The sequence below is a fragment of the Pistacia vera genome, unplaced genomic scaffold, assembly GCF_008641045.1.
Source record: "Pistacia vera cultivar Batoury unplaced genomic scaffold, PisVer_v2 Contig237, whole genome shotgun sequence".
Classification (NCBI taxonomy): Eukaryota; Viridiplantae; Streptophyta; class Magnoliopsida; order Sapindales; family Anacardiaceae; genus Pistacia; species Pistacia vera.
Genome location: NW_022196043.1, coordinates 114,345 through 138,690, shown reverse-complemented (window position 1 = coordinate 138,690; position 24,346 = coordinate 114,345). Strand labels below are relative to the sequence as shown.

The 24,346-nt window shown below is 41.2% G+C and overlaps 2 protein-coding genes across 2 annotated transcripts; one reads left to right on the top strand and one right to left on the bottom strand.

The window, feature by feature from the left end:
- Positions 1 to 18,441: 18,441 nt before the first annotated feature.
- On the top strand, positions 18,442 to 19,222 carry LOC116131682. The gene is made up of 3 exons (XM_031417349.1): positions 18,442 to 18,619; positions 18,762 to 18,924; positions 19,038 to 19,222. The coding sequence occupies exons 1-3, from the start codon at positions 18,603 to 18,605 to the stop codon at positions 19,206 to 19,208; spliced, it is 351 nt and encodes a 116-aa protein (XP_031273209.1). The 5' UTR covers positions 18,442 to 18,602; the 3' UTR covers positions 19,209 to 19,222.
- Positions 19,223 to 19,737: 515 nt separating this feature from the next.
- On the bottom strand, positions 19,738 to 24,064 carry LOC116131673 (receptor kinase-like protein Xa21). The gene is made up of 3 exons (XM_031417340.1): positions 23,146 to 24,064; positions 20,229 to 22,220; positions 19,738 to 20,131 (listed from the first exon to the last, which is right to left on the bottom strand). The coding sequence occupies exons 1-3, from the start codon at positions 24,062 to 24,064 to the stop codon at positions 19,764 to 19,766; spliced, it is 3,279 nt and encodes a 1,092-aa protein (XP_031273200.1). The 3' UTR covers positions 19,738 to 19,763.
- Between the last annotated feature and the right edge of the window lie 282 nt (positions 24,065 to 24,346).

The window sequence follows — 24,346 nt, the reverse complement described above, 5'->3', positions numbered from 1 at the left end:
ACAAATCTCAATAATTAGACCAAATTAAAGAACGATAATTTACCTTCATGTTGCTGTCATCAGGAGTGGCATTTGACCTCGAAGTGGCTGCCTGACTTGTTTTGCTGTAAGTAGGTTTACTTGCAACCGGAGTGCTATGTTGATCCATTACATATTCATAGATGATCCAGTTAGTCTTTGTTGAATTTTTATTGCTGCCATTATAATAGACCAGTGACCTCTTGCTTGCTACTTTGATATTGTTTATTGTAACCAGATAAATAACCCCACCAGCCTACCAAAATCCATCGACGGCCTGTCGTTTTGGCCCGTTTCCATGTGGGTACTTCTGATCCCTTGGAGTGAAGAAGTACATGAACGTACCTCCTTCCTTCTTGTGCGAATCTGCACTTACAAAATTTATATATAGTAAAACATAAATATAACTAATTTCAGCCATGAATAACTTGTTGGATTGCTAAGAGATAAAGAAAAGATCAAAAGAAACTTCGGTTTGCCATGCTAATTAATAAAGTCGATCTTTTACAAACAAACAGTTTACTTAGAGAGCTAAAGTAGTCAAAGAAAATCAAAGAAAAAGGGCGATTAGTGGGGCGGCTTCAAAGCTCAGTTCAAGTCCCGGGAATTCTTCAAATTTCCTGTTTTTCCGATTAAAACTTTTATAGAATTAGAAAACTCAAAGATGTAACATACAATAATTATGAATTTAAACAATAATTTATGAAATTAAAGAAGAGAAGCGGTCTTGAATTTTTAATTTTTTTTAATTTAATTTTGATGTTTTGACTTGTTAAATTAAAATATCAAGAACAAGAAAGAGGCACGCAAATTAGAAAAACTGATGAAAAAAGATAATTTAAGACTAAATAAACAACAAAAACAGAAAGAAATCAACTTGAAAATGAAAAAAAGAATTAAACCCATGAAAAGATAACAAAAATTAATGAAGAGAAACTTGAAAAAGGAAAGATTAAACTTGTTGATGCGTGATTCTAACACCAACTAATCGACACGTGTGTAACGTTGATTGGTCAAGAGACACACGTGATTATGGATAGAAAATGTGAAGTGAATGCAATGAGAGCTCTTTAAAGTGGTTCGGATGCTAAGGTAGCAAGTCCTACGTCCACTAATTTGTATTAGTAATGTGGGTCAGGTCGCAACAGCGGACTGACTTACAAATGATTAGGAAAAGTAAATACCAAGTTTGCAAGAGAGAGAGCTCAAGTGTAAAAATGGCCGAATCCTCTTAATGAAAGGGTCTTCTCCTTTTTATAACCAGATGAGGGTGTGTAATCATCATTAAATCCATGGGTTGGTGTGAGTGTCAGGACATAATCCGGCTTTACGTCCCATTGCCCACTTCCCAAGCTGATTTCACGCGATTTATTACAGGGAAATGGACACGTGGGAGCTCTATAGTGTTTGGCAGACCTGACGTGCGCTTACCGTTCTGACGGGGGCAGGTCACACTTCATCACGTGACTCCCCACGTCAGCCCTTGATTTCCCAGGCATAACAGAAGTCCCCTAGTTTTTAAGGTTTGAGGATCGAACCTTGGAAACTAAGTCATGCCGCTATTGGAGGTTCTGGCAATTCCGACCTGAATAGAAGAAGCTCGGGATGGGGCCTTTTGCGAACACGACCCCACACAATCTTTGCCTAAACGACTTGGCAATCATCATCCTAGCGACCTGGATTCATCAGACGTTCTTTATCGTGCCTTAGGGTTGGAGATTCAATGAGCCTGTTTCAGCGCTGTTAGGCGCTCTGCACGTGTTAAAGCGTCTGGCAGGTGCATTAAATGCGTTGTGTGCTGACCTGGCGTTGTTTTGACAGCATTAATTGCATGACACATTTGAAATGATGACCCTCATCACAGCATTGAATGCGACATGGGGCGCATTTAATGCAGAGAGAGAAGGCTGTCGTTTTGATTCCGAGGGGTTGTAACTGTCGGTTCGCAGCCTATATAGAAGCCCAAATTTTTTAGATGATGCCACCAAAATCCCTTCTGCCTCAAGCGACAAATCTTTGCAAACCGGAAGTTCTTCTTTTCCGATTGGCACCTCTCCGATATCTGAAACAAGATCCGTCCTTGGTCACGTGCCCCAGAAGGTAAGGTCTTTTTCTTTCTTCCTTTCTCTTTTTTTTTTTTTTTTTTTTTTTTTTTGTTTGGTTGGTGGGCAATGGCGTTGGGTCTCCCGGTGTTTCACCAGAGACGCGACGCTGTCGTCGGATTCGAGCCGTGGATGGTGGCTTGAGTTACTGTTAGGGTTTAAGGGATTTGTCCCATGCCGCCATGCGGGACAACATGCGATGGTTAAAATGACCTGTCTGTCGGTGTTGCAGACTATGGAATGGAACCGTCAACATCCAGACCCGAGGAAGGAGCCAGTTCATCCTTGCGGGACGTTCCCGCAGACGCATCCCTTGATGTCTTCTCGGTTCTCACCCGAGAAGAGTTTGATAGGATAAAAAGACAGTTCGACGTCTACGCAGAGGTGTTCCTCGACAACACCCGGTCGTCACAGTATCCTTCCGATGGCCTTGCTGTGATCTCCGAAGAGATCTTCAAGGGTGGAGGGATGATTCCCTTCCATCCTTTCATCAGGTCAGTCCTGGATCACTTCGGGATCGCACCGATGTAGTTGACACCAAACGTGTATGTCATCGCCGTCGCGATGTACATCGCGTGCCGCGAGAGTGGCTTGGGTGAGCCAACGGCGGTGGAGCTCCGTATCGCCTACTATCTCAAAAAGAGTAAGGACCAGGATTCCTATTACTTGTCCCGGTGACCTACCATCGCCGAAGGGATACATAGCTATCCCAGCAACGCGGGGGCCTACGAGACAAAGTTCTTCTTTTTCTGCTATGATGGCCACTGCTGCTTTTAGAAACCAAGTAGGTTCTTCTTCGCTAGGTTCATTGTCTATTCGCATGTTTTATCATAACGACCTGCCTTCTCTTGCAGTTAATAAGACAACCAGCCAAGACCTGCTTGACGACTCGGACAGGCTCGTGTCTTTTGGAGTCCTTCCCGAGGAAAGCCGGGACGCGAGGAAGCTCGTGACAACCACGAACTTGCGGAAGTACGGTTTCATCAGTAACAACACGTCTTTGGAGCCCCTAGAAGGTAAGTCACACTGATTCCATTCTGGTCGCAGAATAACTTAGTTTACTAATGTACTTGCATGTAGCGACCATGCCTCCAAAAGAGTCCGAGCAGCCCCAGCAAGCACCCTTCATCTTCCCTCGATCGAGGAGGGAAAGGGCAACCGAAGCTGCTCGTCCCCTAACGGTACAACCGGTGCGAGCAGCTGCGCCTTCCCAACCCCGTCCTGGTCAAGAAGCGACCAGGACAGAACAGGTCGCTCAGCCACCACCTGCTCGCCCAAGGCGGAAGGCTCCGGCCCAGAGGTCGAAGAAGAGGAAGCAGATTCAGGTCAACGAGTCAGAGACCGAATCTGAGGAAGAACCCTTGAGGTCGCGATAGGACTCAAGAAGGAGGTCGGGCAAGGAACCCACGGACGAGACGATCGCTGTCGACAAGGCGAAGGGCACGCCAGTGCTGGACTCGTCGAGGAGCCTGCCCGAATACCTGCAACCAATAGTCTATTCTCTGCTCGAGTGTGGGCTATCGGAGTCATATGATGAGTTCGCCGATACAAGTGACGACCTGATGACCACGTCGTTCCAGCATCTAAGCAAGGTAAACGAACTGCTCTTAAAGTTTGTCCGACGTTTTCATTCTAATTCACTTCTTGCTCACAGGCTTTGCTTGCGATAAGGATGTCTATGGAGAAGACTCGGCTGGGGGCCGCGAAGGGGGCAAGCGACCTAAAGGAGGAGGTCGCGAAGCTCAAACAGAACCTGGAGTCCGTCGAAGTGGAAAGAACGCAAGCATTCGAAGCGACGAACAGGTACCTGAACCAAAAGATGCTGCTCTACAAACAGTGGATTTCCAAAAGGCGGAGCTTGAATGACGTGCAGAGGAAGTAAAGTAGCTTCAGAGGATAACCGCTAGGCTCTCTAAGGAGGTTAGAGAAAAGGACCAGGAGCTCCAGACAACCTCCATATGGGCTCAGCGAGCTGAACAAGAAAGGGAGGCTTCCGAAAAGGAAAGGCTTGCTCTGGAGGCCGAACTCCAGGAGAGTCGGGAAAGAATTGCTTCACTGACTGAAGAACTGCAGATCTAGTCAGAGGAGATCGAGGATAAGGCTGCCGACTGGGCAATCGGGTCCATTTATGCCCTGCGACCGAAGAACCTAGATTTGGATATTTCTGACCTCCCAGAGGGGTGGCAAGAGACCTTGCAGATTCTGGCGGAGAAAGATGATCAGTCAGCAGCGGCCACCCAAAGATCCGACCAGGCAGAGGGTTCTGGTCCTGCTTCGAAGGATCCCCCCGACCAGCCATAGTGCAATGGGTCTGAATCCATTAGAATAGGATCTTAATTTTTGTTGTAAATAGATGAAAATACATTTTGCTTTCAATTGTTGTTCGCTTTATCATACATAAGTGCAGTTTACAATTCAGTTTTACATAAGCAACATTACATGCGAATTGTTACAAGTGAACAGAATAAATGCGAACTGTTTCAACGAACAGAATCAATGCGAACTGTTTAAGCGAACAGAATAATACTTTACAACAAAGAGAACTAACAAAATCAAAAACTGATCTATAATGAGAGCTGAGTTCGGGATTACTGATAGTATGGCCGGAGGTGCTCGGCATTCCAAGCTCGGGGTACTTTGGAACCGTTCAATCTTTTGAGATGGTAAGTCCCCGGTCTGATCACCTAGTCGACCCGGTACGGTCCTTCCCAGTTAGGTCCTAGTACCCCCGCACTTGGCTCCCTGCTTCTGAGGAGAACTTCTTTTAGCACAAGGTCTCCAACCTGGAAGTCTCTTCGCTTGACATTTGAATCGAAGAACCTCTTCGCACGTTGTTGGTAGGCTGCTATCCTTAGTGAAGCCTTGCTGCGGCGCTCTTCAACGAGATCCAGACTTGCCCTCATAAGTGCTTCGTTTTCAACCTCATCGTACAAGTCTCTCCGAAGAGAACCAGTTTCCACCTCCACAGGAATCATTGCTTCGCAGCCATAGGCTAGTGAGAAGGGGGTTTCTGAGGTGGAGGTCCTTGAAGTTGTCCTGTATGCCCATAAGACTTCGGGGAGATCGTCAGCCCAATTTCCTTTGGCTGCCCCAAGCTTGGCCTTTAGAGTGTGCTTGATGGTCTTGTTGACAACTTCAACTTGGCCATTCGCTTGCGGTCTGGCGACTGAGGCGAATTTTTTATGGATGCCCACCTCGTCGCAGAACTGCTTGAACTCCTCGTTATCGAATTGCTTTCCATTATCTGAGATGAGGGTGTGTGGAATTCCTTAGCGGCACACTATTTTCTTGAAAACTAAGTCTTTCAGCTTTCTAGTCGTGATCGCGGCTAGCGGTTCAGCTTCCACCCATTTTGTGAAATAATCTACCGTGACCACGGCATATTTGACCCCTCCCTTTCCAACTGGCATGGGACTGATAAGGTCGATCCCCCACATGGAAAATGGCCAGGGGCTAGACATCGTTATCAGCTCGTGCGAGGGGGCTCGCGGAATGTTCGCGAACCGCTGGCACTTATCACATTTCTTGACAAAATTGTGCGTATCTTCTTGGATCCGGGGCCAATAATATCCGTGACGAACAACCTTGTTCGCAAGAGATCGAGGAGCTGTGTGATTTCTGCAGATCCCTTCATGGATTTCCCTCATGATGTAGTTTGCTTCTTTACTGATTACACATTGGAGAAGAGGGGTACTGAATCCTCTCCTGTACAGCTGGTCCCCGATGAGTGTGTAACAAGCAGATCTTGCTCGCAGGACCCTTGCCTCGACCTTGTCTCCTGGCAAGGTCCCATCCTTGAGGTATTGGACAATGGGAGTCATCCAGAAATCTGGTTGAGTCACATTTACGGCCTATTCGACTGAGCTGATAGTTGGAGCATCCACGAAACGAACAGGAATGTTGTTTGGAGCCTCTGAATCCAACGACGAGGCTGTCTTTGCTAGGGCGTCCGCTATAGAATTACTATCTCTGGGGATCTGAGTGATTTCAAAGTGTTTAAACGACCCAAGAGCGGTATTAGCTTCTTTCAGGTAGCGGACCATGTTCTCTTCCTTGGCTTGGTGTTCCCCTAAAATTTGGTTGACGACCAGCATGGAGTCGCTGTAAATGCTAATCACGGTTGCACCCATTTCTTTGGCAAGTCGCAACTCGGCAAGTAGGGCTTCATACTCAGCCTCATTGTTGGTCGCCTTAAACCCAAACCAGAGAATACCATGAATTCGACCCCCCTTGGGGCTTACAAGGAGAAGACCCGCACCAGCTTTTTTCCTGTTCGATGACCCGTCGACATAGAGATTCCAGGTCGACAGGTTTTGAATACTTTCTTGCACGACTTCGCTAGGCTGTTGCTCGCTTGGGAGATAGGAAAATTCTGAGATGAAGTCTGCAACAGCTTGCCCTTTAATGGTCGACCTGGGCTTGCACTTCAGGTCAAACTGGCTTAATTCCATGGCCCATTTGAGCAGTTTACCTGAGGCTTCTGGTTTTTGGAGGACCTGCCTAAGGGGGTAATTAGTCATTATACGGATCGTATGGGCGTGGAAGTAAGGTCACAGCTTTCTTGATGCGATTAGCAAAGCAAAGGCTAGTCGCTCCATTTCCAGATACCGCATTTTGGCATCCGACAGACGCTTGCTCGCATAGTACACTGGCCATTGCGCCTTTTCCTCTTCCCATACTAGAGCTGCACTGACCACGAACTGAGATACGGACAGGTAGATGAGCAGGATTTCCTGTGGAAGAGGCTTAGAGAGGAGAGGTGGCTTCCCGAGGTGTTCTTTTATACTCTGGAACGCCTGTTCGCATTCGGGAGTCCATTCGAATTTCTTATTGGCCTTCAGAACATTGAAAAATGGCAAGCAGCAGTCTGTTAGCCTTGATATGAAGCGACTAAGTGCCGCTATTCGCCCATTTAGACTCATGACCTGCTTCTTGCTGGTCGGGCTCTCCATATCGAGCAGAGCTTGGATCTTTTCACGGTTTATTTCTATGCCTTGCTGATTAACCATATACCCTAGGAACTTTCCTGACGATACCCCAAACGAACACTTGAGAGGGTTCAGCTTCATTCTGTACAGTCGGAGGATGTCAAACATCTCAGCGAGATGTGCAATGTGTTCTGAGGCAGCCTGGGATTTGACCAGCATGTCGTCCACATAGACCTCCATTGTCTTTCCGATCTGGTCAGAGAACATTCGGTTAACCAACCTCTAATAGGTCGTGCCCGCATTCTTGAGGCCGAAAGGCATAACTTTGTAACAGTACAGCCCCCGGTCCATAATGAAAGACGTATGCTCCTCGTTTGGCCCATACATCGGGATTTGATTATATCCCGAGTATGCATCCATGAAGCTTAGCAACTCGCACCCCGAGGTGGCATCAACGAGCTGGTCGATCCTCGGCAGAGGGAAGCTGTCTTTCGGGCAAGCCTTGTTGAGGTCGCTGAAGTCAACGCAGGTCCGCCACTTGTCGTTTGGCTTCTTTACCAGGACCGGGTTGGCAACCCAGGTCGGGTAGAGAGCCTCTCGGATAGACCCATTTCGGAGGAGGTTTTCCACTTCTGATTTCAGTGCAGCGTACCACTTTAGATCCATCACTCTTCTTTTCTGGTGAACCGGTTTGGCCTCACTATTGACATTTAATGCATGGCAAATAATGTCCGGGCTGATCCCTACCATATCTACATACGACCAGGCAAACACGTCAATGTTTTCCTTTAAGAAGCTTATCAGTTCAGAAGCGAGCTGAGGGTTGAGACAGCTTCCAATCTTTAATACTCGGCTCAGCTCCTTTGGATCAACCGAAATCTCGAACAGATCTTTAACCGGGCCGCTAGGAGGGATTTCCTGGATTCGCGGATCTATGTTATCCTCCGCTGGACCAGGCTGTGGCTCGATCCGACTGATTGCCATAGCCTAGCGAGGCACACATCGCGTAATGCCCTTGCCTGCCATCTGTACCGCTTTTACGTAGCATTCGCGAGATGGGCTCTGCGATCCGCTCACTTGCCCTATCCCCGTTGGAGTGGGGAACTTCATCTTGAGGTGATATATAGAAGTGACTGCCTTGAAGCTTCTCAACAGAGGTCACCCCAAGATTCCATTAAAGGCCGATGGGCAGTCCAAGACCAAAAATTTGGTTACCCTAGTCACCTCGTCGTAGTCGCCGAGCGTGACTGGTAGCTGGCGTTAGGAAACGACCCGGTTGCGCAGCGGAAAACAAAAAAATTACAACCATGGATCGTTCCTTAGAACCCAAAATCAGGGCATAGAAAATTACAGTTTATATTTTATAGNGCCATTTTTTTGGTGATTTTAGAATTCTTCTTCTTCCCGGGTCTATTCCCTCTTAATCTCTCTGTTGATGCTTGATTTTGAACGCCAACGACTCGCACGTGGGAAACGCTGAGCTGACTCAGGAGACACACGTGATGGATCCATGAGATTTGAATACGGAGCTGAGATTATATATTTTGCAGAAAAAATAAATAAAAGATTGGCAAGAGGGGTTTTTATAGTGGTTCGGATGCAACAAGCGACTCTTACATCCACTGTTATTTTATTTGATCTCTCCCTACTTCTATGAATTTGCCCGTAAGGTATACAAAGATGAAGAAATACAGTGTTTTTACAGAGAGAAAGAATTGAAGCTAAATCTGAGCCCAGCCTCCAGCCTCCCTTCTTCGGGAAAAGAAATGCCCATTTATTTACATTTGCACTCAATGCCATGAGAGCTTTTGCAAACTGCCTTGACACATGGAAGACTCTAGTCCATTCATCTCTTTGAAATGAGATAAAGTTGGTGAGAATATCTTCGGAGATATGGGCTTGGCAGCTGGTACAAAGAGACATTAATTGTGCTGACATAGGCTTGACTTTTGAGGCATAACAGAAGCCCCCTAGTTTTTGAAATGCGTTGCACTTTAGAAACTAAACTCTTTGATCTAACTGGCTGCGGTCTCAAACTGAAATCTATTAGGAAGATGATCAGAAATCTGTTAGGAAAACGACCTGAAATCTGTTAGGGGCGACCAGAAATCTGTTAAGAAAACGACCAAAAATCTGTTATGAGCGACCAGAAATCTGTTAAGAAAACAACCAGAAATCTGTTAGGAGCGACCAGAAATCTGTTAAGAAAATGACCAGAAATCTGGTAGGAAAACGACCAGAAATCTGTTAGGAAAACGAGCAGAAATCTAGTAGGAGCTCGACCTGAAATCTGGTAGGAGAACGACCTGAAAGGTCATAACGAGCTCAATCTGAGCAAAACGAGCTCAACTTGAGAGCAAAACGACCTCGACCTGAGAGGTCAAAACGAGCTCAAAAAGCAAAACGACCTCAATTTTAGAGGTCAAAACGACCTCTCCTCGACCTGAGAGGTCAAAACAACCTGAATGAACAAAACGACCTCAACTTGAGAGGTCAAAACAAGCTCAATGAGCAAAACGACCTCGACCTAAGAGATCATAACGAGCTCTACCTAAGAGCACAAGAGATCAGCGATCTGAACACGCGATTTGAAGCTAAAGATCCACGATCTGAAGCTGAGGATCAGGATGGGATGGGCGTGCGATCTGCGATCTGGCCATGCGATCGGAGAACTCTAATGCGTGCGATCCGCAATCTGGCCACGCTATTGGAGAATTCTGATGCGCGATCGAAGAATTCTAACGCGCGATCGAAGAATTCTAACGCGTGCGATCTACGATCTGGCCAAGCGATCGGAGAACTCTGACGCGGGTTTGAGATCTGAGCACGCCATCAAGGAACTTTGATGCAGGTTCGAGAATCGGACACCAACCAAAAAAAAAGGAAGAAGAAAAAGGGTCTTACCTTCTAGGACGCGTGACCAAGGCCGAATCTTGTTTCAGATATCTGAGAGGCGCCAATCGGAAAAGAAGAACTTCCGGTTTGCAAAGGCTTATCACTCGAGGCAAAAGGGGTTTTGGTGGCATCATCTGAAAAATGTGAGTTTTTATATGGACCGCGAACCGACGGTTATCATCCCTCGGAAGTGAAACGACAGCCTTCTCTCTCTCCCCGCATTAAATGCGCCCCACGTCGCATTAAATGCCGTGATGAGGGTCGTCGTTTCAAATGCGTCGTACAATTAATGCTGTCAAAATGACGTCGGGTCAGCACACAACGCATTTAATGCGCCTGCCAGACACTTTAACACGCGCAGAGGGTTCCGGTTCACCGAGCAGGCTGGCCTCCTCGGATTTGTCAAGGATTGCAGATATGGACACGTTCAACGGAGTGTATTGAGCTCTGTCCCGGTCGCGACGAGGAACAGGAGCATAGGACTTCTTATGTTCGTAGCGGGGTTTCTTCCCTTTTCGCTGATCATCAATGTCTCCTTTGCGATCAGCTCTCCTATTTTCTCCCCGACCAGACATACTGCTTGAAGTGCCGTGATCGCGACGGCGGAGTGCCGCCAATGAATTCTCTATCCGGAGATATTTTTCTGCAATGTTGTAAAATCTGGTGAGGAAAATATCGTCCTCAGCCTGCAGTTCTTTCCACAAGTCGGTTTGCGGGCGAACTCCAGCTATTATAAGTGTTCGGATGGACTCTTCTGGGGCATGGGCCACCTTGTTGAGTTCCCTGTGGAAACGGTCGATATAAGATTGCAGGGATTCGTCTCTTTCTTGCCTTATGTTGCTGAGGTAGCTCAAAGGCATTGAAAACTTCCGATTAGCTTGGAAATGCCGTAAGAACGTCGTGCTCATCTGAGGCCACAAACTGATCGATCCCGCTGGGAGCGACCTCAACCACCGCTTGGCATGGGAAGTCAGCGTTACGGCCAAACAACGACATTTTGCAAGATCCGAAACCTGGTGAAGCTTCATCAGGTCGTTGAACTCATATAAACGATCCTATGGATCATGGTTCCCATCAAACGGCCGCATATCGGGCATTCTGAACCCCGGTGGGAGTGGAGCAGCTAGCACTTTGGGAGAGAAAGGGGATGCAGAGGCGACCTGGACCTGTTCGTTTTGCTGCTCCCTTAACCTGTCCAGAGCTCGCTGTAGCTCCTCAATTTGTGGTAATGGAGCCAATTGGGGATTGCTTTCACCCATGCGAGTCCGGCCTTCGCGATTACGGTTTAGGAAAGTCCGGAGGTCGGATTCCTCTTCACCTCGGCCGACATTTCCGACCGCACTTGACACACGCTGGCTAGAGGCGTGTGAAGGCGATGGATTGCACGGGGCGTTTTCACGACTCTCACGGTGGTACGAACCGCCCCGCGAGGTATGGGGGCCACCCGCATGATAACGATTGGGATCGTTCTGCTGGCGGTGATACGAATCATCGCGCCTGGCATTTTTGCTTGGGTTCGCCTGCGACGTGGCATGGGACAGCTCGGGATTCACTTTTTCGCCGAGTGTCAGCTTTGCCGGCACCCTGCTCGGGGCACGGTTTGTGTTCGCTGGTCCTTGGGAGCCCGTAGGCTTACTTTTTACAACTTGCTTACCCTTGCGTTTACGCGCTGCAATGCTCGCGGCACGGGCTATTGCCCTTTGCTGCGCTTTCGCGTGACCTGTAGGCGTCTTTGGTGGTTGCACCACCCCAGCTGTTGTAGATGACATGCCTTGGTCCAAACGGTCCAACCTTTGGTTGACCGTCTAGAGAGTGTTGTCCAACCTCTCCAGGTAGCTTCTGATGGCGGGGTCAAGTTACGAAGCTGCCGGGATATCCCCCGCAGCATTTTACGAAACTGGAAGTACCTTGGAGGGGGTATCCCCTTGGGTCAAGGGGACTCCTTCAGCGCGCTGATTAGCTTGCTCTGGCTCAGATTGGAGGGCCATTTGTTGCTATAGGACCAATAGGTCGAAGATTCTCTTGATGAAGGGTAGACACTAAATCAGCCCCTCTTTCTAGCGCCAAACTGTTGATGCTTGACTCTAACACCAACTAATCAACACGTGCGTAACATTGATTGGTCAAGAAACACACGTGATTATGGATAGAGAATACGAAATAAATGCAATGAGAGCTTTTAAAGTGGTTCGGATGCTAAGGTAGCAAGTCCTACGTCCACTGATTTGTATTAATATGGTGGGTGAGGTCGCAAAAGCGGACTGACTTACAAATGATTGGGGAAAGTAAATATACCATTTCTAGAGAGAGAGTTCAAGCGTAAAAAATAGCCGAATCCTCTTAATGAAGGGGTCTTCTTCTTTTTATATCAAGCTGAAGGCGTGTAATCATCATTAAATCCATGGGTTGGTGTGATTGTCAGGACATAATCCGGCTTTACGTCTCATTGCCCATTTTCCAAGCCGATTTCACGCGATTTGGAGCAGGGAAATGGACACGTGGGAGCCCCACGGCGCTTGGCAGGCCTGACGTGCGCTTACCGTTCTGACGGGAGCAAGTCACGCGTCATCGTGTGACTCCACGTCAGCCCTTGATTTCCCAGGCATAACACTCTCAATCTTTAAAAAAAATCCTAGACATGTTTCTATAACTAGCTCAGATACCATTGTTAGTAAATGAAGAAAATTCCTAATATTATCCCACTAAAAAGGCAAAGCAAACATCACAAGGCAAGGCACAAAAGTGGCTGAGCAATGTAACAAAATTGGGCTTATCATCTACTGGGCTAGCTGTTACAGGTAAGTCCCAAATTTACATTTAAGAAAAGGATTGGTGGCCTTGTTCCTCTTTACACACAAGAGACATTACATATTGTATGTTTTACAATGAATTTGGACTCAATAAAACGTGCTCCCCTAAACAATTTATGAGGAATTGGGACCATTGGAAGTAGATGTGAACGTAACATTAATTCATAAACTTATAACAATGAAAAATAGACGTTTTAAAAATAGAGGTATGATTAAAATACAGCCAAAGAAGTGAAAGCCCCAAAAGCAAAGCGCCTTGGACAACCCCAAGGGGTCAAACAAAGAAGCAAAGAAACAAAAGGCTCAAAAGGCCGAAAGCACAGGGGACCCTGCCCTAAACAAAACGCAAAGCAAAAAAGCTAACTCCACGGCTCCAAAGGGCAGCAGTAGAATCACAAGCCAAGGACAACAGGCCCAAAACAGAATTGAACGAAATAGAGATATGCGAAAAACAAAATAAACAGAAAACACACAAACATAAATAGTAAAGAAAAAAAAATGTGCGATTTATCTTGATTCACCTAATTAACAGGTTACGTCTATCATAGTCAATATTATTTTAATATTATATCACCTCTCTTGTTTACAATGAATGAATTTACCCTATTATTTACTATCATTCATTATAAGAGAAAATAATATTTATATACTAGGTTTAAAAGACTAAAACCTAGTATTACAGGGATTACTATTCCTAAGCCTAAACCCAATAAAAATTAATAACTTAAAGGAAATCTTTCAGAGACTCTTTATGGAAAAGGCCCAAACTATTAGCAAGACCCCTGAATGCGTCTGCATAACCCATTAATGTTGAAGTGGTCGATAACTTCAACACTGAGGACTATCCATGCATCTAAAACAAGCTCGCTCATTCGAAAACTGCAGATTTTCCCTCCACAAACTTTACTGTTTCTACCCATGTTACAGCACATAAAATTTGTTCTCCACAGATTAAGCAAGCCTGAACCGATAACCCATTCTTACAACCTTTGCCAAACTGATCCAGCACCCACATAGGTTCAAATGCCTTCTGCTGCATTGCCAAACATAGGATGGTGTCTTATATTTGGATATGCACCATGATAGCCACTCAACTCCATCTAATAAACCACCCATAAGCCAAGAGCCTTAGGTAGTCCTAATACAATTCCTGGGTAAATTCCAGGAGTCCACCAGGTTACTACAGCAATAGAGTATGATGGAGCACTATATAATTGCTCTTGCTGTGTACAACTAAGATTCGAGTATCAATTACTAACAGCAATCAATGGTGTCTTATTTAATAAATTTGTACTTAAAATATTGTATGACCATCAATACATATCTTATATCCTTTTATATATATAGATGTATACAAATTACCGTTAATGATTTTTTCAATTGCCCCTCCTTGTCCTTTGGTAGCTCCATCTATAACACTAGGGGTAACGTTATCTTGCTACTGTAAACGATCCGATAAATGCGTGGATTTAGACGGCCTTTTCAAATTTCTATATCACAGAAAGCCATGGGCCAATAGTGGTGGGCTTTGATCATTATTCCCAAATGTCCAACATGAGTAATAAGGGGAAATGGGCTATCTGGGCTCAACTCTGAAAATCCCAAGAAAGCCCAAAAAAGGAAATTCACAAGGATTACAAGAGAGCTCAATATCATGAACAGTATGAGGTTGCTCTAAAAAGGGTTGGGCCTAATTAAATAACAGGATGGAGTCTCCACATTACAAAAAGTTTCATTCAACATGCAATACGATTACGAATGCAGTGACGAAATCAGAAATTTATTTTAAAGATTTAAAATAAATTTTTATATGAATATATATATATATATGAAGGATCAATGTGTACAAATTAAATTTTTTTTTTTTTTTTCTATGAACTAGTTCCTTCACCACCGCAAACCCCAATTCGATACAATGATGATACATTTTTATTTATTAGGAATTCAGATATCTTCTTCCGCTTCAGATTCAGAAAAAAAAGTTGTCTGAAATATTTTTTTCCCTTTTACAAGATATATGAACTAAGCAATCAATCTAGTGATATTGGTAATTACCTCTATGTAGTTTGGCGGTTCATTTGAGACTCTTGGGTGTATTACTCAAGAAGTCCTGAGTTTGAAGCACGTGTCGATGATACGCTTACAGAGACGTCGTTGTCGCATCGTGACTAGCAGCACGCACCCCAAGGCATGCTACGACACCTGTGAGCTCCCCATTTGTCCCGTCTTGAAACACAGACTAAGGAGTCTAACATGTATAAGAGTCAATGGGCTAGTAAACCCATAAGGAAGCTGATTGGCAGGATCCCTCACAGGTTGCACTATCGACTGACCTTGATCTTTTATGAAGGATTCAAGTGTGAGCATGTCTATTGGGACCCGAAAGGTGGTGAATTATGCATGAGCGGGGCAAAGCCAAAGGAAACTCCGATGGAGGCCTGCAGCAATACTGACGTGTAAACTACGACTATTAATAAGGGGTAGTCATTAAATATTATTAACACTATTAACTTTAAGGTCCTGAAGAACTAGTTGATGTGCGAATAAACTGGCCCAGATGTCATTAGATACCAAAAGAACAAAAAAAAAAGAAAAAAATAATGATATTGGAAGACCTCAAAAAACTTTTTCAATAAATTGACGAAAATGGAGTCAATATGTACACACCATCAAATAAATTCAATAATAATGGGGTGATGATAACGGGATCTTTTTTTAAGGATCAAAATGGAAGCTAATCCACGTGTAACTACGTTAGTAGGAAAGATCTCTCATCAGATTTTTAGACATAAGTACATGACTTCTTTTGTCTAAAGTACAAACTAATCCACGTGTAACTACATTAGTAGGTAGATCTCTCATCAGATTTTTAGACAAAACTGCCCTTATCATAACTTCTTTCTTCTCTTCCTTCTCCGATTTCTAGTAAGAGGTGTTCGGTTAACCGTATTTTTGAACCGAATTGGTTTTTCAATTCGGAAAAATTCTCGAACCGAAACTAAACCGATTTAGAAGGAAAACTAATTTTTTGAATAACCGAAAAACCAGTTAACTGTTTTAAAAAAAAGCGGTTAACCGTTTTTGAACCGATTTTCTTTTTTTTTTTTATAAAACTTATTTTTTTTATTTTTTCCTAAATTAAATTGTAAATATAAATAATACATATCCAAATAAAAATTAAACATTTATACATATCCATTGACCGCTAATAACAATACATTAAAAATATTATAATTTTTATTTAATATATAATATATAATATTATTATTTTTTATTTAATATATAATACATTATATTAGTATTTTTTTATTTAATTTCTAATATTTATTTTTATTTAATATATAATATATTGTAAAACCGGTTCAAAAAACCAGTTTCAGTTAACCGTTTTTTTTTTTTCTCGAACCAGAAATTCAGTTTTTTGAATTTTTCGAACCGTTTTTTTGGTTCGGTTCGGTTTTTGTATTTTTTTGAACACCCTATTTCTAGCCTCTCCATTTTCTTCTGCATTTTATTATAAGTTTCTTCATGCACGAGTGAACTATATGAGTATTATTGTCCAAAAATCTTTAAAAATGATTTCTAATTAAAAGTTTATTATTTTTCATTTTGATCTTTAAAAAAGGGTTTATTAAGTAGATTTCTCCAAAAAAAATTATGAAATAGTGTTGGTAAAAATGAGTAGAAATGTTTTTTAAAATGGTTTTTTTGAATACAATCTTACAAATTAATGTAAAACTAGAAAAACGATCAAAAACCATTTTCATGATTTTCTATAGTTTTAATATAAAAACAATTTTTGACTATTATATCAAACACATTTTCAAATATTAAAAATATTGAAATACAACTAAAATTTTTTATTTGTATTTTAGTTTACCCTTAATTTCACATCCAAATGAAGAATAATTCAAGGTACAATAATTTTCTTTAATTTTTTTTTTCATTTAAATAAAGAAACACTGCAATAGGGTTGCATATTGTGAGCCTCGAGAATTTTATACTTTGTGGTTATTAAGATTTCAATTTAAATTTTTAACTTATGACTTAGAGTTATATAAATTAGTAAATTATATTTTTTAATTTGTTGAATTTTGTTCAAAATATTTATTCAAGTTATAGCGAGATTCTTGCTTAGTATTTTTTGTTTTCTATCAATCATTTAACATAAACTCTTATTTATTTATTTTTACTTATACGCATTTTGACTAATTTTCAAGGAAGACTATGTCACGACCGGGGGCTATCCTCTATTTCGTCACTTTGGCTCAAGGGCTTTCCTCTCGCGTCAGACACGTCCAATGTATTGTCCGTTATGGTTCCTTTTGGCCACGCCTCCTTCGGACCCTCACGGCTTTACTTCGCTTCATGGTCTTTTTTCTACCTTGCGAATGCCTCCCCCATGACTTGAGGCTAGCCCAATGGTACTTATGTGACTTGCCCAAGGTATTAGTCCAAGGTTCAAGTAATGGGAAAGGCATTCGCAAGGTGGAAAAAAGACTATGAAATGAAGCAAAGTCGTGAGGGTCCAAAGGAGACGTGGCCAAAAACGACCCATAGTGGACAATACCTTGGACATGTCACGGGGAAAGCCCTTGAGCCGAAGTGGTGAGATAAAGGATAACCTCCAGTCGTGACAGACTAGCGTAGCAACCCACAGTCATAATCTCCTCACTCAAATCATAGATGCTCAAATTGGGAATTAAACTTGAGACTATGCGGCTATCTATACTATCTTCTATTTGTCCTAATTGTCTGGACTACCCACATATGAAAGTATGAAACAGTGACAACTAAGGCAATCACACACCTTAACTACACACGAACATGAAAACAAAAAAAATTCTAAAATCTGAAAACAAAAACAAAAAAACAAAAACAAAAACTTAAGGCGCTTCTCTTCCTCTTCTCTCTCTATTTAGATTATTCTCTGAAAATTCAAATCAATTCAACTCCCCTCCGTCCCTCCCCATCTCTCACTCAGCTCAAAGGTATAAGCTTTACAAGACGTCGTTTGAGGGCCTAAATCTAGGGTTTTTACTTCAAAGCTCTGCTCATTTCAGTTCAACACGATTCGATCTGCTGCGGGTGGCAAGTTTCGGTGAATTTCGTTGGAAATGGAGCTGGTTTGGTTAATTGCTGAGAAATTCGAAGAGAGTGGTGGTGTATGAGATGAGTAATTAGGGTTTCGTTTTTTTAGCTCGTATGGGGTGTTTGTCGAATTTGGGTTTTGTAATTAGGGTTTTTGGAGGATAGTAGTAGGGAATTGTGTTGTATTTGAAGATAGGGTTCCGGGTTGGTTGTTAATTTGGGTGAGTTTTGTTGGGTTTAATTTGAATTTCGCGTTTTGACTAGGAGTTGAAATTTAGGGTTTTTTTGGGAGTTCAGTTTATGTGGTGAATGTCTAGTGTTTATCTTTGGTTTTTCAGAAAATTGAAGCTTAAAGGTTAGTATTCGTGGTAGAATTTGGGGGTTTTCTTAAGCTGGCTGAAGTAATACAGTGTTTTTAGCTGGAAGCTTGCGTTTTGGGTTTATAATTTATAATAAAGGTTATTATTTGGTGTATGAAAGCTAGGGGTTTTTTTTGAGTTTGGGGTGAGAAATGTTTTACTCACAGTTTATTTTGGCCAAGAAAGGGCCTTTAGGAACCATATGGATAGCTGCCCATTTGGACTGATTTATCAGTATTGTGGGGATGCTGATTTATCTATAAAATTATATGGAACAATTCTGATGTAACTTTATCCCCTACAGTGCTGATCCTCAGGGATCTGTCAAACCATTGGCACCTTGGGAACAAGATAATATTACTGAGCAGATAAATGAAACTTCAGAAGCCGCAACAATGAATGACAATGCAAATCAGGTTAATTTTAATATTTCCATAATATTATGTCTTAGGTTGTTTCTGTATTTGTTATTTAGTATCTTGCTTATTTGAATATTGTGAGGATGATTTGTGTTCTAGATTTGGTCTCATAGTTACTACCTCTTTCCATTGTGACCAGCTTGAAAGACTCGGGTGTCCATGCGGAATCTGTTGAGTATGCTGAAGCACCATCTACTCCAGGACTGGTACAAGAGCCAAATTTGCCCTGTGTGCAGGAGGCTCTGGCCTGTGATGATCATTTGGAATCAGAAGATCGCAATTCTAATGAGTTAGTGGCTACGGTGAGCACAATGAATCCTTTAAGTAAGCTGGATTTGCATCATGCAGATGGCAATGCCATGGATTGGTCTTTACAAAATAATTCAAATTGTGATATTGGTCAACGCTTCCTCAGGAGAATGGCCACCATGTCAGAGATCTGGAGGTCAAACAAGCAAAGCCACTTGGTAAACTCTGTCAATTCGATGCCTATGATATCAAAAGTGTTCAGAGGGCACCACATGGTTCAGACAGAATAAAAAAGTTAAAAAACATGCAAAATGTTTTTCTTGTACGAGAAAATTGAGATTCTAAGATTTAGAGGAATGACTTGCTTCTATATCAAATTGTAAAGCTTTTCTCTTTGTTGAAATATGTAATCTCAAATAAATTGATTAAAATTTCATTAAATATGATGAATCGGATTCAAATTAGTTTAAAGTTTTTTGAATTCTTGAGTATGATAAACTAAATAATTGGTTTCAAACTTTATTAAAATACAAGTTAAATATAAATATTAGCGAAAAAATAAAAATAAAAACAGTTATGGTTCATCTCTATTAAATATGGGAAAAATTTACAGTCCCCCAAGACTTTATGTTTACTACACAAACGTTTTAACAAATTAAAATATGAACTTGTCTAAAACTTCTATGAAAGAAGGGTTCTTTATCTTCACACGTAAATCGTCTCTGAAACTCAGACCATTATTCTATTCATGGCTGGTTTGGCTAGCAATCTCACTTACTTCTCTCTGCGATCAAAAGCAATCAGGCAATAGTTAAATAACATAACAAAGGCTAAAGAAAGTTATCACCTGTATTTAAAACTTAATGAAATGAGAAGAAAATTAACCTAAATTTCAAATTCTTCTGCCTCTTTTGGTTCCAATTTTCGCAAATTCGACTCTAATTTTCAATAGTCTTGTTATTGCTTCTTTTATGTTGATCCTCTCCAGAGTTGATTCTCTTGTGCACTCTATAGCCAAACTCAAGATAGATGATACACATTCCTCCTTTCTAGAGAAATGTTCATCATCCCTTCTTAGCAAATTTGTGTCCACAACTTCCATTATTGTTCTACATGATGATTCACCAACCCAGCTCCTTAAGCTCATTCCTTCAATAAATATTTCGTCTGTTGGTTTCTTCCTTGTAAAGGTTTCCATTAGCATAATACCATAGCTGTATACATCCCCTTGTCTAGATATTTTTCCTTCTCTTCCATATTCTAATAGAGATCACATGCACTTTCATAGTTACTAGGAAACAAAGAAAATTTAATGGAAAAAATAAAAAATAAAACATACTGAACTAGAAACAGTTACCTGGAGCCATATAACCAATGGTGGCAAGGGTCTGTGTTTGTGTCATAGAGCCTTCTTCACCTAAAGGCTTTGCAATACCAAAATCACTCAAATGTGCAACCATATTTTCGTCTAGCAAAACGTTGCTAGGCTTTAAGTCACAATGAATAATGGGGACTAAATAACCAAAATGGAGATATTCCAAAGCTGATGCAACATCAATCATTATGTTCAATCTTTGTGAAATGTCCAAAACATTGTTGTCAGAATACAAGCACTTCTCAAGGCTCCCGTTAGGCATGTACTCTAGTATCAAAGATTTAAAATCATCATTTGAAGAGCTGCTGATGATTTTGACAAGATTTCGATGACGAATATTACTCAATACTGCACATTCAGCTTCAAAGCTTGTAAGCGCTTCTCCAAAATGCAAGTGGAATACCTTTACTGCAAGCTCCATCCCATCATGTAATCTTCCTCTGAAAACTGAACCATAACTTCCTCTCCCAAGCAGGTTGTTCTCACTGAATCCATTTGTTGCTCTCACAAGTTCATGGTAAGAAATTCTTCTCCATGTACGTTGTGGATACATCTCAACATGTGTAGGTGGCCTTGTTCTCTTTTTTCGGCATTTCATCAACACAAACATAAGAACAAAGACAACCAATGTGAATGTAATGCTTAGCGGCAAAGCAATGAACAACATAACTTTTCTTGAACTTGACTTTCCATGTGTTCTAATTTTGCATAGTGGAACATGCAGTCGAGAAGAACCACATAATGCAAGGTTCCCCATAAATGATTCAATTGAGAAATTTTCAAAGCGTCCTCCTTTAGGAATTTCACCGCTTAGTTGGTTGAAAGATAAATTTAGATATTTGAGGTAAAAGAGTACCTCCAAAGACTTGGGAATCAATCCAGAAAGATTGTTACTTGACAAATCCAAGAATTCCAAGCTTGTTAAGTTACCAAATGTTTCAGGAATTGAGCCTTGTAATCTATTGAATGCTAAGGAAAGGTTCTGTAGATTTTCTAGGCTGCCAATAACAATTGGAATATTTCCTGAAAGAATATTCCTTGACAAATCTATGTTTATCGCAACCTTAAGATTTCCAATCTCCAATGGAAGAGATCCATTCAAAGAATTTGATGACAAATTCAAGTACAAGATATCCTTAAGGTTCCACAAAGTTGAGGGTATAAAAGAAGTTAATTTGTTGAAACCTAACGACAATTTTCTAAGTGTAGTGATATTACCTAAGCATGCAGGTATGGATCCATAAATCTTGTTATCACTCAATTGCAACTCAAACAATTCATTCAATTGACAAAGACTACTTGGGATCAATCCTTCCAATTTATTATGTTCAAGATTCAAACCTTGGAGTTTCTGTAGTCCACCAAGTGCAACTGGAACTGATCCAGTCAGTTCATTGTCATATAGTCGTATTTCTATCAAGTTGCTTAAGTTTTCAATTTCTTTGGGAATGTTTCCACTAATGTTGCATTCACCCATGTATAAACTTTCCAAAGAAACAGAAAGATTGCCTATGGAACTTGGAAGGATGCTATTCAGAGGATTTCCTTCTAAATGTAGCTGCCTTAAATTCTGGCAATTTGTCAAACGAGAAATTAAACTCAAATCTGGAGTAGAAGATGTCAAGTAATTAAAAGATAAGTAAAGCCGCTCAAGATTTTTTAAGTTACCAATTGTTTCTGGGATGAAGCCTGAGAATGAGTTGTATACTAAGACTATAATAGAGAGCTTGGAAGCATTGGTAATGAAACTAGGAAATGGCCCAGTGAAATTATTAAATCCCAAGTAAAGCTCCTCAAGATTTGGAAACTCTGCGGTTGATGGAGGAATTCTCGAAAGCTTATTGGACATGAGTGAAAGGGCCTTTATTGTTGAGATGTTGAAAATAGCAGCTAGGACAGGACCCACAAGGTTGTTAGAATCAAGATTTAAAATCTCAAGATTACGAAGATTACCAATTTCATATGGTATCTCACCTGAAAAATAAGAGTTCAATTAGTGATTTAGTTTACAACAAGAAGAGATTCTTAAATAATAACATACAATTTGTTCAAGCGACGATGAATTCATCGATTAATGTCAAGTTCCCAATTCTCTTGGAATATCTTTCGTTATTGTTCAAACTATATGGAATTGGATTTGTGAGTTGGTTAGGAGAGATATATACATATATGCCTTCAAAATTAGGCAGAAGTTGACACCTTTTGCTCGGAAGGCTATTATCCACAAATTTCGTGTGAATTAAAAAGAAATGTTGAAATAAGTGAAGGAGTAGTTCAATTACTGAATTGGATTACGACAAAATGAAATTATTCTATTATATAAAAACAAATTGAGAGGGGTTTATCTTGTACCTATCAATTTGTTGTTGTCAATAAATAGGTACTTGATTAATGTCAACTTTCCAATTTCTTTCGGAATTTCTCCGACAAAATCAATATAAATAAGCAATTGTATTGTTCATAAAATTTCTAAAAGGAAAATTTGTAAAAACATTTATAAACAAAGTTTCATATAAAATACCTTGGAGTTTATTGTATCCAAGATATATCTCTTTAAGCTGAGTCAAGTTTCCAATTTCTTTTGGAATGGTTCTTATGAAACAGTTGAAAGACAGGGATAAGCCTTGCAAATTTTTACAATTTGATAACGAGGATGGGAGGATTGGGCAGATTATCAAAAATGCTTTCAGGGAGTAGTCCATCAGATAATCTATTATAACCGAAAGTAAGGTGTACCTATCAATTTGTTCTCGGCAAGACTTAGGAACTCGATTAATGTTAAGTTTCCAATTTCTCTTGGAATATGCTCTCCGAATTGGTTACCATAAAACTACNTTAAATTTTTAGAAAGAAAATTTGTAAAAACAGCTATATATAAACAAGGCTGCATATATCATACCTTGGAGTTTATTGTATCCAAGCCATAGTATCTTAAGTTGAGTCAAGTTTCCGATTTCTTTCGGAATGGATCCTGTGAAATTATTCATATCCAAGAATAAGTATTGCAAACCCTCGCATGTTGATAGAGTGGATGGTATTTCGCTACTGAGGAAGTTTTTATCCAAAAAAAGCCTTTCCAAATTAGGAAGATAATCAAAAAAACTTGCAGAAACTGCACCAGATAATCCATTATCACCGAAGTCAATATATATTAACGAAGTCATGTTGAAAGGGATGGAAGGGAAGGATCCCGAGAGTTGGTTTTGGTATAGACTAAGTATTTGCAGTGAAGATATGTTGAAAATGGAAGTGGGAATGGAGCCCGAAAGCTCATTATAATCAAGAAAAAGTTGTTGAAGTGAAGACAAGTTGCCAAGGGACTGAGGGATAGTCCCTGAAAATTTCACTTCATTCAATCCCAAGTGTTGAAGTTTGGTTAAGGACCCGAACCATGATGGGATCTTTAAATTGATGAAGTTATTGAAACTGAATTGAAGATATTTGAGTCGACGTAAGTTAGCCAACTCATCCGGGATAGAGCCATAAAAGCTGTTGTTGTTAATGCTTAGAATTGCAAGGAAAGATAAATTTCCTAATTGAGGAGGAAGGGTTGCTGTAAGATTCAAATAAGAAATATTCAAAGCTGTGACTCTATGGTGGCGGACACCACAAGTGATGCCAATCCAATCACAAACAGAAGCTCTTCTGGACCAATTACTGGCCAATAAATTGCTAGGATCATGGCTTATACGAGCTTTCAGGGCAAGAAGAGCTTGTTTGTCTGTGGAAATGTCGGTCACTTGTGCATTAACGAAGGAAAGTGTCGAAAGATGAAGTAAGAAAGCTAAGAAAATGTAGAGAGAAAGATTTATCTCCATGAGATGAGAAAGCCAGAAATTGCAGAGAATTGACTTATGAACTTGAGAATTTTATTGAATACTTCCTTAATCAATATAAACTGAGTTATATACTACATTACAAATGCAGGATGGCAATCCTTGTGAAAATCAATCTCAGCCATCTAATCAAGCTCTAAACAAACACAATTTTATCTAATCTTGTACGTTGGATCAATTATCAGTTTTATTTGATGATAACTGTGGAAGAAGAGGAATAAGAGAGTAAAACCTCACTGTTTAATCCTTGTGCTGCTTCTTCAA

Bases quoted from the DNA above. Each gene is read 5' to 3' on its own strand.
- LOC116131682 (XM_031417349.1), top strand. The intron at 18,925-19,037 runs GTGAGCACAATG...ACGCTTCCTCAG, and splicing joins CTAATGAGTTAGTGGCTACG to GAGAATGGCCACCATGTCAG.
- LOC116131673 (XM_031417340.1), bottom strand. From the start codon at position 24,064: ATGGAGATAAATCTTTCTCTCTACATTTTCTTAGCTTTCTTACTTCAT. The intron at 22,221-23,145 runs GTATGATATATG...CTTATTTTTCAG, and splicing joins TGGATACAATAAACTCCAAG to GTGAGATACCATATGAAATT. The intron at 20,132-20,228 runs GTAACTGTTTCT...GATCTCTATTAG, and splicing joins CATTGGTTATATGGCTCCAG to AATATGGAAGAGAAGGAAAA.